This window comes from Phacochoerus africanus, chromosome 7 (genome assembly GCF_016906955.1).
Source record: "Phacochoerus africanus isolate WHEZ1 chromosome 7, ROS_Pafr_v1, whole genome shotgun sequence".
NCBI classification, from domain to species: domain Eukaryota; kingdom Metazoa; phylum Chordata; class Mammalia; order Artiodactyla; family Suidae; genus Phacochoerus; species Phacochoerus africanus.
Window position 1 is genome coordinate 48,078,340 of NC_062550.1, and position 18,667 is coordinate 48,097,006.

Here is an 18,667-nt window from a genome sequence, read left to right on the forward strand (position 1 = left end):
TCATTCCCTGCTGTTTTTCTGTGATAATGAGGGTTGGAATGAGGGAGTGCCTTTGGCCATTCACCTTGAATTTCCCCCACACTCCCACAGGTTCCAGTTGTGGGAGTGTGGCTGTGTTGGTAGAAGAAGGGATGATTCACTCTGCTGGGTATCCTGACTTATATCCCAGTAATGTAGAGTGTCACTGGTTCATCCATGCTCCAGAGAGACATGTTATAAAGGTAAGGGACTAAGGAAGTGCTTTACTTCATCAAGAACTTAGCTGTATACATTGAGCAGAACTTGCTTCGTCAGGACTGTTAAATTTCCACATGACTAGTATCTTCTCTGCTCTTTTTTTAAAACCTCTAAAAGGGGATACTTGCATATAGTTTAAAAAGTCTTAGCAATTCAAAAGAGAGTACATGGAGTTCCCGTTGTGGCTCAGTAGTCAAGAATCTGACATAGTGTCCTTGAGGATGTGGGTTTGATCCCTGCCCTCGCTCAGTGGATTAAGGATCTGGCATTGTCACAAGCTATGGCACAGTTTGCAGGTGCAGCTCAGATCAGGTGTTGCTGTGGCTGTGGTGTAGTCCAGCAGCTGCAGCTCTGATTCAGTCGCTAGCCTGGGAACTTCCATATGCTGCAGGTGCAGCCCTAAAATGAAAAAATAAAAATAAGAAAAAGAGTGCAATGAAAAATAAGTCTCCTTTCCATCCAACCCATCCTACTTCCTGTAGCCAAACACTGATACGTTTCTAGAGTAGCTGCAGAGAGATTCTAAGTATTTACAAATATGTATGTATTGTTTGGCAATGCTTTCTCTACTTAAAATATCCCAAGCATGTTTCTATATGAGCCCACAGCTTCTTTATAACAACTCCATTAAATTATATTGTGTGATGCCTCATTCTTATACCAGTTCCCTATTGATAGGCTTCTGATGAGTTTCCAATCTCTGCTCATGCCAACAATGGTGGTGCATTCCTGTGTCACTGTTTTTGGACACATGTGGCTGTATATAATCCCCAGAAATGGATTTTCTGGGTCAAAGGGTTTGCACATTTAAATCGGGTAGTCAATTCCAATTGCCCTCCCAAAGGGGTTGAAGTTGTTTATATTTCTACCAGTGGGATATGAAGACCCTTTAATGTATAGAGGGAAACTTTAAAAGATGGAGTTCCCATCGTGGCTCAGTGGTTAATGAATCCGACTAGGAACCATGAGGTTGCAGGTTCGGTCCCTGCCCTTGCTCAGTGGGTTAAGGATCTGGCGTTGCCGTGAGCTGTGGTGTAGGTTGCAGCCGCGGCTAGGATCTCACATTGCTGTGGATCTGGTGTAGGCGGGTGGCTACAGCTCTGATTCGACCCCTAGCCTGGGAACCTCCATATGCCATAGGAGCGGCCCAAGAAATGGCAAAAAGACAAAAAAAAAAGTTTATCTCTCTGACACTTTTCTGGTTATGTTTATAATTTATACAGTTGGCATTTGAAGACTTTAATATTGAATTTAACCAGAACTGTTATGATGCTGTTGTGATTTATGGTGATCCTGAAGAGAAACATGAGCTAGGTGAGTGCAATTCTGTTTTTAAATTTAATCTGATAAGTATAATACTAACCAGGATAGTTGAAGCATTGGCTGACTTCCTTGGATACCATGAGGTAGGGTGGGGATACGAATCTCTCATATTCTCATATTCCATATTCTCATACGGAAACTTACTATCTGTAAAACTCTAGCTTTAAAATCCATGAACTTTAACAGATTCACCAGTAAAGTTTTTAATAGAAATATGCAACATTTGAAGAACATTTAAGAATATTTGGAAGTATTCTTTAGAATACTTAAGAATATTTGGAATATTCCCTTCTTGGCTCAGCGGAAACCTATCTGATAGCATCCATGAGAATGCAGGTTCGATACCTGCCCTCGCTCAGTGGGTTGAGGATCCGGTGTTGCTGTGAGCTATGGTGTAGGTCGCAGACTCAGCTCGGAACCCACGTTGCTGTGGCTGCGGTGTGGGCCAGTGGCTACAGCTCCAATTGGACCCCTAGACTAGGAACCTCCATATGCTGTGGGTGTGGCCCTAAAAAGATTAAAAAAAAAAAAAGAATATTTGGATTGGGAAAAGGAAGTCCCAGGGAAAAAAGCAAAATGGTAATACTTAGCAAATTTTTGGCAGTTATTTAAGCTAAAATTTCAAAACGTTTTTTTCTATATTAATCCCTTCAATTGTTGATATATTCATTTTTATGTCCAAGAACAGTAACCAAAAAAAGAGTATTCATAAGCTGTAAATTCTACTTGAGGCCAAAAAGATTTTTTGAACTAAATATTCAGATATATGTTGATTTTTGACCTACGGTTATTGAGTATAAAATTAAATCTCTTTTGGCATGTAGTCACATCCTTGCCACCTACTATTTGTTCCTCAGCTAGATTTAGTAGGGGTTGGAGACCAGGAGCCTAGACAGGTTTGGAATGTTTATTTGGGTAGGTGAGTGGAAGCCCAATTCCTTAATGCAGCAGAATGAGACCTATTTAGAGAGGGGTTTATGTGAAGCAGATTTCAAGTGTCATCTATTCACATAAAGTGAATGTCCTTTTAAAAAATAGAAAACAGGAAATTCATGTTCGTTCTTTTTTTTTAAGTGTTATTGAAGTATAGCCAATTTACAAGGTTGGGATAATCTCTACTATACAACATAGGGATTCATTTGTACATGTGCACATAGCCATTCTCTTGCAGATTTTTTTTTCCAAATAGATGATCACAGAATATTGGGTAGAGTTCTCTGTGCTATATAGCAGGTGCCTGTTGGCCAATCATTCCATATACCATAGTGTGCATATGCCAATCCCAAAACTCCCAGTCCATCCCCCTTCATCCTGTCCTCTTTTATAACAATAAGTTTGTTTTCAAAGTCTGTGATTCTCTGTTCTGCAAATAAATTCATTTGTATCCTTTTAAAAAATTTCCCCATGAAAGTGATGTCATATGATGCTTGTCTTTCACTGTCTGCCATGTTATGTTTGGAAGGAAGAATACCAAATTTGGGATTCTCTTTAACTCACCTCTTCTCATTGTAAAGTAACAATCAGTTGTGGTGTTTATGTATACTAAAAATCAGATATCTAATTTACTCTGTCTTCAAGTTTTTTTCTGCAAGATAGTACACTGTGATCTTGAAACTGTCATTTGATTCCCACATGAAATGGAAGGGTATACCTGCAGACCAAAGTTGGAGAAAACAGAAGTTTTTGGAATAAAATTAATTAGATGATGTTTTACCTCTGTTTTGGATTGTTAGCCTTTTGTAACTATACATCAGACCTCCCTAAAATGTTTACAGCTAAACTTTGTGGAATCTTGAACCCTGCTCCAGTATTCAGTCCTGGTAACAGGATGGCAATTCATTTTAAAAGTGATGGTGAAAATAACTTCCGAGGCTTTAAGGCTAGAGTCACCTTTTTGCTCTCAGGTGAGTATCAACACTTCTATAATCATATTTTGCTTATGAAAATTGTTCTAGGGAAGGTAATTTAGCCGTATTTACCTAACTTTAGGGTTCTCGAAATCACCTAGGTGGCAATATTGAAATGAAGATTTCAGCCCCTCCCTCCCATTCCCACCCCCTGGCCAAAGATTTCAATTCTGTGAATCTAGAACGGGGCTCAGGGACCTGCGATTTAAAAAGTACCTCAGATGATGCCAAGAAACTACATATACCAGATGATCAAAAAAAGATTCCAAGCATCTTATATGAAAAGTAGATAATTCAGATTAGAGAACTTAACTCAGGAATGAGATTGACTGGCTTAGTTTGGGGATATTTGAGGACTTTGAAGGATTAGTAGGCATTCTAGAAGGTAAAATAGCCTTTACTCAGACGAAAGGAATATCAGATGCAATGATCCTAATGTGCAAGAGAATGGATGATGTACAAAAATCTACAAGTAATTCAACACTGTTGGAGTTTTGGAGGGAATCCTGATGGACACAGGACATTACATTTTAAGTACCCAAGTGATAGGTTAGTTAATTCACATTTACTGATTACTTGCTCTGTACCAGGTATGAACTAATCATTTCACATGTATTATTACACTGATTCCTCACCACAAACCTAAGAGGTTTTGTCTTCTGTATCACAGATGAGGGAACAGAGACTTAGAGGAATTAGTAACCTTCCCAAAGATGCATATCTGGTAAGAGGTGGAGCCAGAATTCCAACCTGGGGGGTAATATAGAAGATGGCAATAGAGGTTAGGGGTGAGCTTACTTGCAAGGAGAGTGGTGAGAAAGTCACAGAATTTATTCTGACAATACTTGATTAGTTATGTTGTAGGGAAGGGGGTATGTGAGAGAGGAAAATTCCAACATGATTTTCAGGATTCTAGCTGGGGTGGCTGCATGCATGGTAGAGTCATTAAATGATAAAGAGAAATTTAACAAGATTATCTTGTTTGTTAAAATCAATTGATTCCATTTGAGATCTGTGGATTCTTATAAGCTTGTGGGAGATCCAGATGAAGGTATCTTGTAGTCCCAGAATTAGCAGTCCTAGAATTTGTCCTTGGTCTAGAATTCAGAAAGGAGATTTAGATTGGAGAGAGAAATTTGGAAGTCATTTATATGTAAATGAATAAAAATAGGGCTATTTTTAGAATATCTTTCAGGGTAAAGAATAGGATCCTGAAATAAAGACAGATTGGGAAGAGATAACCATAAATATAATAGAGAGAGTAATTTCGTAGAGCCTAGGGATGAAGAAACGCTTAAAAGGGTCAGAGACAACAAGGATATTAAGAGAAATACAACCAAATCACATCTATGGGATCTGGCATTTAGCCTTTGAAAGGTAGTAGTAGAAAGATCAACTCAAGAATGGTTTTATGGAGTTCCCATTGTGGCTCAGTGGGTTAATAACCTGACATAGTGTCTGTGAGGATTTGTGTTCGATCCCTGGCCTCACTCAGTGGGTTAAGGATCTGGCGTTGCTGCAAGCAGCAGCACAGGTCACAGATGTGGCTGAGATTGGTGTTGCCATGGCTGTAGCAAAAGCTGTCAGCTGGAGCTCCAATTTAGCCCCTAGCCTGGGAACTTTCATATGTCTTAGGTGTAGTCATTAAAAATAAATAAATGAGTGTTTTTAAAAGAGTGATTTTATGATTGACCAGCAGTGTAAGCAAGTAGAGTCAGCCAGTGTAAAGTGTAATTATTTTTTTTTCTCTACAGACTCTATAAACAAAATTGGATCAACATCATCTCCCCAAACCAATTCTGTATCTTCTGTAAAAGCTATTCCATATAGTGAGTTGATGACCATGTGATTATTATCTGTTAAATCTCCTTTCTTCTTCAACTAGACATCTCCTTTCTTCTTCAACTAGACATATCTTTTCAGAAGGCTTATCTTAACATTGATATAACTTTTCAGTGAGGAAGGATGTTTTATATTTAGGCACATGAAACTGCCAAAATCCTGTTTGGGTTTGCATATAAACTCATAAATAGAGGGAAGAAGAAATAAGTTTTATGACAGGAAGAAAGAGAGTACAGAGAGCAATCTTCTGTCTTCACGTATTTTTATGCAAACTTAATATTTAAAATATCTTCCCAGAGTCTGTGCTTAATATGATTTTGCATTTGAAGGCAAAGGGGGACAACAAAGTTTTTTGTTTTTGTTTTTCAACAGCCTTGCAACTTGTAACTTCCTTATCATCTTAAGTGTCTGGTTGAATATTATGATCTTTCATTGCTCTGTGTGCATGAGCTGCATGTATTCTAGCTGCTAGAATAGAAAATTACACAGGGAGCTGTAAAGAGGGGGAAATGTTGTGTCTTATGGGGGCATCAGAGAAGGCTTCCTGGAGAAGACAGCTCTTGATCTGAATGACAGATGAGAGAACAGCACTTGGAGGGCTGAGGCAGTTTGGTGGTTTTGAGGGTCTGTAAATGCTTTCATACAATGACAAAAAGAGATAAAAAAGACCTGTAATAAAGAACTTTCTGTCCTCTGCTAGCCAACAAAGTTTTCCTGCCAGAATGTGAGTTCCATGAGGGCCAGGATTTTTGTCTGTCCTAGTCAATGATATATCACCAATGTCTAGAATAGTGCCTGGCAATAGCAAGTTTTAAATAAATCATTAAATGAATGAATAAATGTAATTCTACAGGCCAGTACCTAAAACCTGATGGCTTAGTGGAGTCACCTAGGCAAGCTTTTAAAACCAGATTCCTTAGAGGTGGCTCTTAGGAGTCTGCATCCTCATGAAACTCATGTTTGGGAATTATTACCATTGGTTATGGCAGGTCATTGGGGAAGGAGTGTATTCTTAACTACTTCAGTTGGATGGGTCATTGGTTTGATCTTCTTGCTGTAGGTGTCTGTGGCCTCCCCCCATTTGGACCCCAGTGGCTTTCCAGAAGAATTAGAGGGGGGCAAGAAGCCTGCCCCCACTGCTGGCCATGGCAGGTGGGTTTGAGGTTTCTAGGCAATCACCAGTGTGGAGGTGCCATCATCAACCCAGTTTGGATTCTGACTGCAGCCCATTGTGTACAGTGGTGAGTGAGACTGATGATACTGTACTAATGTATTATGTACCGTACCTGGGACTGAAATACGATGGTCTAACTTCTGAAATCATCCAGACTAATTCTAAAGCAGGAATCTAACCCTCAGTGTTCCTGCTGCATATCCATTTAGACTCTAAAACATATCAACAAGGATAAAGCAAAACAGATCTTGAAGTTGCTCATTCCATTTAGGGGGATCTCTGGTTATTACGTTGAGCCCCAAGTCTGCTTCTCTGTAGCAGAAACTTACTGGTCTGTATTTACAGCAGTTCTAAAAAAATAAGAACTCACTCTATTTCTTCTTGTATAAAAGTCTTTCGTATACTTAATGACTCCTCTCAATTTGCCCTTAATTTAATCTTTAAGGTAAAAGCTCATTGGTCTATTGTTCATAATTTCAGAGGCCTTGCCAGGTGGTATGCCTTGCCCTGGATTGGTTTAGTATTGTTTCCTCTTTTTTTTTTTTAGAGCCATACCCTCGGCTTGTGGAGGTTCCCAGGCTAGGGGTCTAGTTAGAGCTACAGCTGCCAGCCTACGCCACAGCCACAGCAACGCAGGATCCAAGCCACATCTGTGACCTACACCACAGCTCACAGCAACGCTGAATACTTGACCCACTGAGTGAGTCTAGGGATCGAACCCACCACCCCATTGTTCCTAGTCGGATTCATTTTCACTGAGCCACAACGGGAACTCCAGTATTGTTTCTCTTAAAACATGGCTCACGGCCTTGGAGAGAGCAATGGGATAATCCACCACCTTGATCACTGGACCACTAGTGAACTAGAGAAGACCATCTTATAAGAATTTTATTTTATTTTATTTTATATCATTTTTTTTGTCTTTTGTCTTTTTTTGTCTGTTGTTGTTGTTGTTGTTGTTGTTGCTATTTCTTGGGCCGCTCCCGCGGCATATGGAGATTCCCAGGCTAGGGGTTGAATCGGAGCTGTAGCCACCGGCCTACACCAGAGCCACAGCAACTCGGGATCCAAGCTGCGTCTGCAACCTACACCCCAGCTCACGGCAACGCCGGATCGTTAACCCACTGAGCAAGGGCAGGGACCGAACCCGCAACCTCATGGTTCCTAGTCGGATTCGTTAACCACTGCGCCATTCCTTATAAGAATTTTATAGATGTACATTTAAAAAATTATTTGGGTATAGTTGGCTGTACAACTATATTTTAGGTGTACAGCAAAGTGCGTCAGTTATACATATGCTTATATCCATTATCTTTCCCATATAGGTTATTATAAAGTATTGAATAGATTTCCCTGTGGTCTATAGTAGGTTTTTATTAATTATCTATTTTATACAGTAGATTGTATATGTTATTTCCTCCTTCTAATTTATCCCCCACCCTTCATGGTTTCCCCTATGGTAACCATAAGTTTGATTTTGACATCTGTTTGTTTCTGTTTAAAAGTACATTTTTCTGTATCATGGAAAAGCCTCAATCATAGCTGACTAATGAAAGTTAATGTATTGGAGAAAACAGCTATTAGTATTGAGGCCAAAGGCAGAGAACAAGCTTTGGCAGAGTCCCTTGTCAAATAAATATTTAGTCTCTTCTTGAATTTATGTCACGGACCATGACTCCTTTGCCGTAAGATATAGACCACAGTAAACCATTCTTCTCAAGGTGGAATATTCAACTGGATGAGTCAGTTGAGATTCACAGGCACAGTCAACTATAAATGTTTATGGACCATTTAAATTAACCACAAAAATTACTTACATGCAGTATCATTAGTGATCCTTCTTGATTTCTTTGTAAAATTTTATGAAAGTAGTAGTAATGCTTATAAAAAAAAAGGCAGTTTAAGAAAGTTATCAAGTAAAACTCTAAACTACCCTCTCCATTTTTATAATCTGTTCCTCCTCTCTAGAAGTAATCCATATTAAGATTGTTTTAATTATCTGATTTTCCATTAATGTTGATGCACATTAGATATATTTTATAGTAGTGTTTTATACTTTTTTGCACAAAACATTGTCTTATATTTATATGAAAAATGTCTGTACAACTCATCTTTTCTTTAACTTTTCATAGTTGCCTAGCTTACTTGATCAGAGAAATATCTTTTTGAAGCTTGAGCTGTATACATCTTTTCACCAGAAGTATTATGATATGCTGGTGTAACAGAAGTGGTATGTTCCACTCATGCCTTGCCTTTGGGGTATTTCTCCAGCTGATTCATTCAAGGACTTGCTTCTCCCTGCCTCATCTTTATCAAATTTATAGACATCCAAGGCTCCATCCTCCACTGAAGGTGGCTTCTGAGTATCCAAATCCATTGAGAAGGGAAGTTTGCTATGTGGGATAAGCCAGGTGGGAAAATGTGCAAAGTCTGGAAGCTGAGAGAGACATCATTTTTACTTAAGGTCACCAGGTGCCAGGCTAGCTGACATTGTTGGGTAGTACTTCAAAGACATCTTATCCTGGAATCAACTGACAGCAACATATACCTTCAATTTACACATATACTGCCTCCCATATACTACCTTCCCTGGTACTGTTTAACCTTAGTACTAGTTCTCAAATTTTAGCACACACCACAGTTGCCTGGAGAGAGTCTCTGATTCTTTAAGTCTGGTGTGGGCCTCAATAATTTGTATTCCTTTCCAGCTTCTGACTAATGTTCTTCTATACAGTGTGTTCTCCTTTTGCTGACTCCACACTGGTCTATGTGCTTGTGTGAGATTTTAACTTACTTTAGAGGACTAAATTCATTTTGCAATTGTACATAGGAGTCTCTCTGTCTCAAACCCAAATCAGTAGTTTTTCCATTTCAGCCACTTTCTGTAATTTAGCGATGACTTTTTCTTCTTCCATAGCAATAAGTGACATGTGTCCCATTGTTAGGTTGGAAATAAGACCATAAGGATATAAGAGATGAAAGTTGATTATGGGCAAGTGGGAAGAAAGGCTAGGAGAAATTTATCAGTTGATGCTTTCAGCTATTATCCCACTATTGGAGAAATCTCAGGCTTTGTTGCCTTATAAAGTGTGAGTTGTGTTGTCATATGCTTTTCACAGTGTTCTCTACAAAATAAAAGGGTATTTGATGACTGTGTACAGCTTCTTTGAAATTGTTGGAGCTCCCATCACGTCTCAGTGGTTAACGAATCCGACTAGGAACCATGAGGTTGCGGGTTTGATCCCTGGCCTCACTCAGTGGGTTAAGGATCCAGCATTGCCGTGAGCTGTGGTGTAGGTTGCAGACACAGCTCAGATCCCGCATTGCTTGTGGCTCTGGTGTAGGCCGGTGGCTACAGCTCTGATTATACCCCTAGCTTGGGAACCTCTATATGCCACGGGAGCAGCCCTAGAAAAGGCAAAAAGACAAAAAAAAAAAAATTGGGAGCTATATTATCAAATCTACCATCATTTCTTTGTATTGTGGACACTATTCTCTATATAAAAAAGTGGAGTGAGTTTGTTACTGAGTCGTTCACCTGGATCCACACTGCAGCCCCAGCCTGAGCCAAGACCTCTGTCCTGGTCAAAGAGGATTTACACAGCAAATAATGAAACTGACGCTGAGACTACAAGTAGCACAAACTTTATTCAATGGCCAAAGAATGGAGAAACCAGAACTTCATTCACAAATCAACTTCTTGACTCAATTTGGGCTGAAACACAACATATATAGGAGGGTAAAGATAAAAATGGAAGGAATTGGAAAGAATGGGAGGGGTTTTCATGCCCTATCCGAGAACAGGGATGTGGTTTGGACCCAGAACTTAGGCAACACTCCATTTTAGTCCTTGTGTGGGCTTTTCCAGGTGTTTTCATGGCAATTGTCAACTGTGGTGGTGCTAGTAGGTGTGTCATTTAGTATGCTAATGCATTACAGTGAGCTCAGATCTGCTGGAAGTCAGATCTTCTGTCATCTTGGGCCTAGTTGGTTCTGACAAGTTTTTGTCTTTCTCTTTGTAGCTTCCTCCTGAAACTTAGATAAGAACAACAGGTTTCCATTCAAGGAAGGGGCAAGGTTATGATTCTAGGGTAACAATTTGGTAATTGCTTTAAGAAATAAGTTCCTTTACTTCCAAGTAATGATTTAGAGGGTGACTTTGAAAATAAAGTTGAATCCTTCCATTAGCCTGATGGCAGATCATAACCAATGATAATGGCTACCATTATGGAGTCATTACCATCTGCAAGGTACTTGCCAGGCACTTTGCCTGAGTTAGCTCCCTTAATAAAGGCATATTGAAACACATGAATGACTCAAACTCATCATGCAAGGAATTGAAATGAGGATGGTTATGACTAGACAGAAGATGCCTACGTGTATTAAGAACCTTCTCCTTTGAATAAAGTGTATAAAAAAAAAAAACCCTTCAATAACTTTACTTCTACCAAAGAAACAGTTTTGTAAAATGAATGAATTACTCTCCAAGTTGAAGTGACTGTCTGTGGCAATTGAGAGACTCTCTCCCTGGATTTTTTTTTTTTTTTTTTTTAGCTAGAGATCTTGATGTGACAAATGAATGGATATGGAGTCAAAATTTTAAACATCTTGTTGAGGTCTAGCAAATGTGTGCAAATCTTTAGTACAATTAGAGGAATTTACTCAAAGCGAACACCCATATAACCAGCACCCAGATCAAAAAACAAAATATTGCCAACATCCAGATTTGTTGCCAAACAAAATATGGCCAACTCTCCCAATCTTCACCCCTCTAAAAGTAATCTATGCCCCGATCACTAACACCTGTGAATTTTACCTATGTTTGAACTGATACATTCTTTTAAACAGTTTTATCAATTCTGGTTATTTGATAAAAGATGACAATTTGAGGTATAGTCCTCTAATATAACATTTGGATACTTTTAACACTAAAACATCAATCAGAAGCTACATCATTATGAATGTCATTTTTTCATGTATTCCTAATATCACTACAAAATTAAGCTCTAAGTTTTCTTTTTTCCTTCTCAACTTAAATATAGCCTTTGGTAGAGTTCCCGCTGTGGTACAGTGGATTAAGAATCTGACTCCAGCGGCTTGGGTCTCCTGCTGAGGCTTGGGTTCCATCCCCAGCCTGGCCCTGTGGGTTAAAAGATCTGGCGTTGTCACAGCTGCAGCATAGGTCACAGCTATGGCTTAGATTCAGTCCCTGGCCTGGGAACTTTCATATCCCCATAGGTGTGGCTATTAAAAAAAAAAGCCTTTGGTGATATTTGATCCAAAGATATTTTGTGATCAAAAGAAGGAGGCAAGATATACAATCAAGAACTTGTCCTTGGGTGGATCAGGAGGCATGGTAAGGCTTTTCTGGTTATACAGACTCACCAGACAGAGTAGTGAGTGGCCCTTGGCTGAACTGAGCAGTGTGCATTGGTAGGGTCAGATGGGGTTAGACCAAATGGTGAACAATGTGTTTTCATGTCAAACCTCTGATGTTCTTCTTTCTCCAGGAAAAATAATCCACTCTTCTGGACAGTTGTTGCTGGAGACCATGACAGAACCTTGGAAGAATCCACTGAGCAGGTGAGAAATGTTTTTAAAGGTCATTCTGCCTGTGCTCTAAGTTGTCACATGCCAGGAAATACAGTTAGCTAAAATATGTAAAAATATGTAATATCCCAGAGTCCCTTTACATGTATCAATTATATACCAACATTTAAAGATACTACTTGAGGTGACATTGAATCTGAGAATTGGCTGAAGTGTGTCAGGTCCATGTACACAGGTCTACGCTTTCTAGTTTCTCCAGGACCACCAGTCCTCAGAAAATGGTTCGTGGACTCTTGTAAATTATGGACAGAGATTGCCTTCTCTTTTCTTTTTTCTTTTCTTACAGCTCCACCTGCAGCATATGGAAGTTATAGGTGCTGCAGATGCTGGCGTATGCCACAGCTGCAGCACCACAAGATCCTTAACCCACTGAGTGAGGGCAGGGATTGAACCCACATCCTCATGGACACTGTATAAGATTCTTAACCTGCTGAGCCACAATGGGAACTCCTGCCCTTTTAAATTTAGTACAAAGTCATCTTCATTGTTGACATGGAGAAATGCAGAGATTTAAGCTTATTTTGGACCAGTCTGCCAGGGAGTCATTTGACTCGTTGACTTTGCCTTGTAATCACATGCTTGCCAATGGTACAGGTGAGAAGGGCCAAACACATCGTGGTGCACGAGGACTTTGACACAGTGACCTATGACTCTGACATTGCCCTAATCCAACTGAGCTCTGCTCTGGAGTTCAACTCAGTGGTGAGGCCGGTATGTCTCCCACACAGCATGGAGCCTCCGTTTTCCTCTGAGATCTGTGTTGTGACTGGATGGGGAAGCGTTAGTGAAGGTAAACATTTTTGTTTTTGCATAAACATCACTGCTGGTTTACAGTTTTGAGACTATGGCATAGAAATGATACCAAGCAGTATCTGCTTTAGCCCTTCCTCCTTCAGAAAGATAGAAACCATGTTTTAAAATTTTTTATTAAGGTATAACTGATTTACAATGTTCTGTCATTTTCTTCTGTACAGCAAAGTAACCTGGTCATATATGTGTGTATATATATATATATATATATATATATATATATATATATATACACATTCTTTTTATCATATTATCTTCCATTGTGGTCTATCGCACGAAATTGGATGTAGTTCCCTGTGCTTTACAGTAGGAACTCATTGCCTATCCATTCTAAATGTAATATGTGAAATATAAAACATGGCACAAATGAACCTATCTGCAGAACAGAAATAGATTCACAGACATGGAGAACAGACTTGTGCTTGCCAAGGGAAAGAAGAAGGGAGTGGGATGGACTGGGAGTTTGGTGTTAGTAGAAACCACATTTTATGGAGCTGTAATAGCTCATCAAATTAGAGAATGAGCTATTTTCTATTTTTCCCTCAGGATGACTTAATCATAAGTAGGCTAGATCTGTAAAGGGCCAGATATAAGTTTTTTAAGCCTTTCAGGCCCTATGGTCTCTATCACAAGTACTCAGCTTTGCTGTTGTAGCACAAAGCAGTCAAAGACAATGTGTTTTAGAATGGATGTAGCTATGTTCTAATAGAATTCTCCATGAAATTTAAATTTTATATGATAATCTTTCTTCAAGAAATATTATTCTTTTTTGGATTTTCTTTTCAACCATTTAAAAATGCACAAATAATAATTCATGGATTGTAATACATAGACTCAGGGATGGGTTGGGGGCTGGCAGTAGGGGCTGGCATGGAATTGGCCTGCTGGCTGGGGTTTGCTGACCCCTGGGCTAGATTCTAGGGTTCTTAAAGCCATAGTAAAGTACTGATAGTTCTAACTGGTTGATGTTTGTGTCTTTCTGCTTTTAACTACATAAAATTATTTTCTTTTATATTTTCTGCTACTTTTCACTGTGTAAAATTATTTTCTTTTACCTTTTCCTTCTGTTTATATGTCATTTAAAGTCTGTGAGCTTTGAGAACATAGAAAACCTTATGGTTACCAAAGGGGAAAGAAGGCAAAGACAGGTAAGTTAGGAGTTTGGGACTAGTGGATACACACTACTCTGTATAAAACAGATAAACAATAAGGCCCTACTGTATAGCACAAAGAGCCATATTCAATATCTTATAATGAACAATAATGGAACAATATGAAAAATAATAACATATGTATATGTGTTTATGTATGTATATATGTGCATATATATACATATATATATATATATGAACTGAATCAATTTGCTGTATACCAAAAATGAACACAACATTAAAAATTAACTACACTTCAGTTAAAAAAATAATGGTAAGATCTGTGAGCTTGTAGGGGAGGGGAATTTATCTTTGATCGAATACAGTGTTCATGTTCTCAGCTTACTGTGCTACCTGCAGCCAGATTGCTTTTTTAAGAATCTTTACAACTACCATATGAGGAGATTTTATCCTTCATTTTGCAAATGAGGAGGTTATGACCCTGAAATTTAAGTTAATTTGCTAAGATTCAATGGTTAATAAATATCAAAACTGGGATTTAAAATCAGCCTGTCTCGGCTGATATACCTGGAATGGTTTTCTCTTACCTTTAGAATAAAATCTGAACTCCTAGCCTGGCGTTGGAAGCTCTGCCTTGGACCTCCCCTTATCTCTCCGGCCTTGTTTCCTCCTTTGTTCCCTTGTTGGCTGAACTTCAGGCACAATGTCTTCTTTCTTTGTCAAGCTCTGTACTTTGGTCCCTTGTACCCGGGCAGCACTCTGACTCCAGTCTTTTCACAGGCCCTCCCGTCATGCCATCCTCAACTCAGAGCTTCTCAGTCCCCTTTCTTGGAGCAGGACCAGCCTTCCTTCACTCTTTGCACTATCCAGTTTTATCATCTCCTTGCACATAAACGGACTTGACATCACTTTCTAGAATCATCTTCTACATCTCACCCCTTTGTGAGACAGATCTCTGTCCAATGTACAGCTCTCTCCCCAGGGGTCAACGTCTACTGAGCATAGAGCTAACATCCTGTACATTTTTATTGACTGCCTTCAAAGCCCTTGAGTAAACATGCCTGTCTATAACACCTTCAACCTTCAACCTTCACTAACGCCATGACCACCAGACACCAAGGTGGCTACGATCTTAGAAAAGCTGAATTCAATCTTTCAATTTCAGAAAGCAAGTCCTCAATTTTGAAACATGGCAATAAACCACACTGATGCGGCTGGTCCCTGAAAAGAGGATTTTAAGATTACTTATGTATTAGATTACTATTTTTTTTTTTTGCATTTTTGTCTTTTTGGGGCCACACGCATGACGTCTGGAGATTCCTAGGCTAGGGGTTGAATCAGAGCTGTAGCTGCCAGCCTACACCACAGCTTACGGCAACATCCCAGATCTTTAATCCACTGAGTGAGGCCAGGAATGGAATGTGCGTCCTCATGGATGCTGGTCTGGTTCATTATCCACTGAGCCATGACAGGAACTCCAGATTTCTACATTTTGAAAAATAAGATTTAGAGGACTTCCCATGTGGCTCGCAGCATAACTACTTGGAGTTGCTTCTACAGTGACTGTGGCTTGACCCCTGGCTTGGGAACTTCCATTTAAAAAAATTAATAAATAAAAATAAAAATAAAAAATAAGATTTGGAGTAGGATCTATGCTAGGTCCTAGTTCTGCCCCATAGGTGCTGTGAGATCAAATCTTAGGGCTCTAGCTTTTTTATGTGTGGATCAGTGTGATAGCCCACCTCACTATGTTATGAGTATTATTAGCTTGGAGTAAAAAACTTTATAAATATTAAATTTAAATTTATGTTTAATTATATTTATATTTAAATTTTATATTTAAATTTAAGTGTATTGATTTATATTTAAATTAAAATTATTATATTTTAACTTTAAATTATATATTAATTTATAGTATATTTAAATTTAGTATTTATAAACTAAAATTTATAACATTTAAATTTAAATATTGTACTTATTACATAAATACAAAATAATTTTTTTTTCAAGAGGTATAAGGCTATAAAATGCTAAACTTATCTTTTTAAAATTAGTTATAAGAAGTTCCTGCTGTGGTGCAGAGGATTAAGAATCTGATTGCTATGGCTCAAGTCTCTGCATAGTTGCGGGTTTAATCCCTAGTTTAGTGCAGCGGGTTAAAAGGATCTGGCATTGCCACAGCTGTGGTATAGGTTACAGCTGTGGCTCAGCTTCAGTCCCTGGCCTGAGAACTTCCATATGCTATGGGTGCAGCCATAAATAAAATAAAATAAAATAAAATAAAATAAAATAAAATTTATAAATCTAAAGTGATAGAACAAGTCATGCAGAATAATACATGTTAACACAGGCCTGCCTAAGGGCAAATAAGAGAAGAAATTCTTCAATGTTCAACATTAGTGTCATCTTCCTATTTTTTTTAAATTTATATTATTGAAATATAGCTGTTTTCCATTGTGTTAATCTCTGCTGTACAGCAAAGTGATTCAGTTATACACATATATTCTTTTTTTTTTTTTTGTCTTTTTGCCATTTCTTGGGCCACTCCTGCAGCATACGGAAGTTCCCAGGCTAGGGGTCCAATCGGAGCTGTAGCTGCCAGCCTATACCAGAGCCACAGCAACTTGTGATCCAAGCCGTGTCTGCAACTTACACCACAGCTCATGGCAACGCCGGATCGTCAACCCACTGAGCAAGAGCAGGGATCGAACCCGCAACCTCATGGTTCCTAGTCAGATTTGCTAACCACTGCACCACGATGGGAACTCTATTCTTTTTCTTTTTCATATTCTTTCCCATTATGGTTTATCACATGATACTGAATACTGCTCCCTGTGCTGAATATAGTAGGACCTTATTGTTTGTCCATTCTGTATATCATATTTTGCATCTGCTAATCTCAAATTCCCAAGCCTTCCCTCTCCCAGCCCCCTCCTTGGCAACCACAAGTCTGTCCTCTATGTCTGTGCATCTGTTTCTATTTTCATAAATAAATTCATTCATGTCATATTTTAGGTTCTGCATATAGGTGATGGTATTTGTCCTTTTTTTGGACTTATTTCACTTAGGATGATAATGTCTAGGTTCATCCATTTTGCTGCAAATGGCACTTAACGTTTTTTTTTTTTTTTAATGTGACTGAGTAGTATTCCATTGTATATGTACATACCACATCTTTTTTATCCATTCATCTCTTGAGAGATTGTTTAGGTTGTTTCCATGTGGTAGTTATTGTAAATAGTGCTGCTATGAACATAGAGGAAATGTATCTTTTCAAATTATAGTTTTGTCTGGATATATTCGAGGAGTGGGATTGCTGGATCATATGGTAGTTCTATTTTTAGTTTTTTGAGGAAAATCCATACTGTTTTTCATAGTGGCTGCACCAATTTACATTCCTTCATCAATGTCATCTTAAATTGGAGTTGAGATTAGGCCAGGCCTCAGTGATAATAAAGGAAAAAGAGAAATATGATTTTAGTTTATATTAGGAAATTATATGAACATAGTATTGTCATGTATTTATAATATATATTTATGTAAAATATTTGCAGTTGACTTTTGAACAACTGGAGAGTTAATTCAATTACCATTTATAGTCAGCGTGCCATATCTGTGCTCCCACATCTGCGGGTTCATCCAACTAGGAATCAGGTAATACTGTAGCATTTACTACTGCAAAATACCTGAGGATCACTGGACCCATGCAGTTAAAAACCATGTTGTTTCAGGGTCAACTGTGCATGTATAAATAAATATCATATATATTTATAATAGAAATTATCTGTAACACCAATTCCTAGCCTATCTTTCTCTTTATGAATTCTTACTTAGCAATATTTGAAACACTAACTTTTCCATCAGAATTAAACTAGAAAATAAAAGTGTTTCTTGTCTTGTATTTCCCCCAGTGGATTTTCTTCGCCAAGAAGCCATATCTGGAAATGAAGCCACATCTGCACAACACCCTGCATTTGGCTTCAGAATTCTACCTCAGCTTAGGGCAAAACTGAACAGTGGCGTTTGTGTTGATGTAGAGCAAGTCTGAACTTAAAAATATTTCTTTTTTTTTTGTCTTTTTTTTTTGCTATTTCTTGGGCCGCTCCCGCGGCATGTGGAGATTCCCAGGCTAGGGGTCGAATTGGAGCTGTAGCCACCGGCCTACACCAGAGCCACAGCAACGCGGGATCCAAGCCGCGTCTGCAACCTACACCACAGCTCAGGGCAACACCGGATCGTTAACCCACTGAGCAAGGGCAGGGACCGAACCCGCAACCTCATGGTTCCTAGTCGGACTCGTTAACCACTGCGCCATGACGGGAACTCCTTAAAAATATTTCTTTAACATTGCTTGTTGATTACTTCATTACCAAGCTCTCTTTCTGAATCTATTTCTTAGATGGTGACCTCGCAAGTCGCTTACAGCAGATTCAAGTGCCTGTGCTAGAAAGAGAGTTCTGCGAACGTACTTACTATTCTGCCCACCCAGGAGGGATCTCGGAGAAGATGATCTGTGCTGGCTTTGCAGCATCTGGAGGCAAAGATATCGGTCAGGTGAGAGGATTCTGATTTTGCAGAGGAGGATAGGAGATTGTCATCTGCTGGAGATTCTCCTTAGCAGGAGGAAACTACTCCCAAAGCCACAGACAAGC

The 18,667-nt window shown here is 38.9% G+C and overlaps 1 protein-coding gene across 1 annotated transcript in view; it reads left to right on the forward strand.

Annotated features, from left to right (window-relative positions):
- The window catches only part of OVCH1 (ovochymase 1), a 61,065-nt gene that overhangs the window by 21,248 nt on the left and 21,150 nt on the right, over positions 1 to 18,667 (forward strand). The window contains exons 11-18 of the mRNA XM_047785750.1: positions 91 to 221; positions 1,461 to 1,551; positions 3,336 to 3,464; positions 5,222 to 5,296; positions 6,370 to 6,550; positions 11,994 to 12,066; positions 12,688 to 12,883; positions 18,415 to 18,569. Of these exons, the coding sequence (XP_047641706.1) occupies positions 91 to 221; positions 1,461 to 1,551; positions 3,336 to 3,464; positions 5,222 to 5,296; positions 6,370 to 6,550; positions 11,994 to 12,066; positions 12,688 to 12,883; positions 18,415 to 18,569 (1,031 nt within the window). The remainder of the gene's footprint in view (positions 1 to 90; positions 222 to 1,460; positions 1,552 to 3,335; positions 3,465 to 5,221; positions 5,297 to 6,369; positions 6,551 to 11,993; positions 12,067 to 12,687; positions 12,884 to 18,414; positions 18,570 to 18,667) is intronic.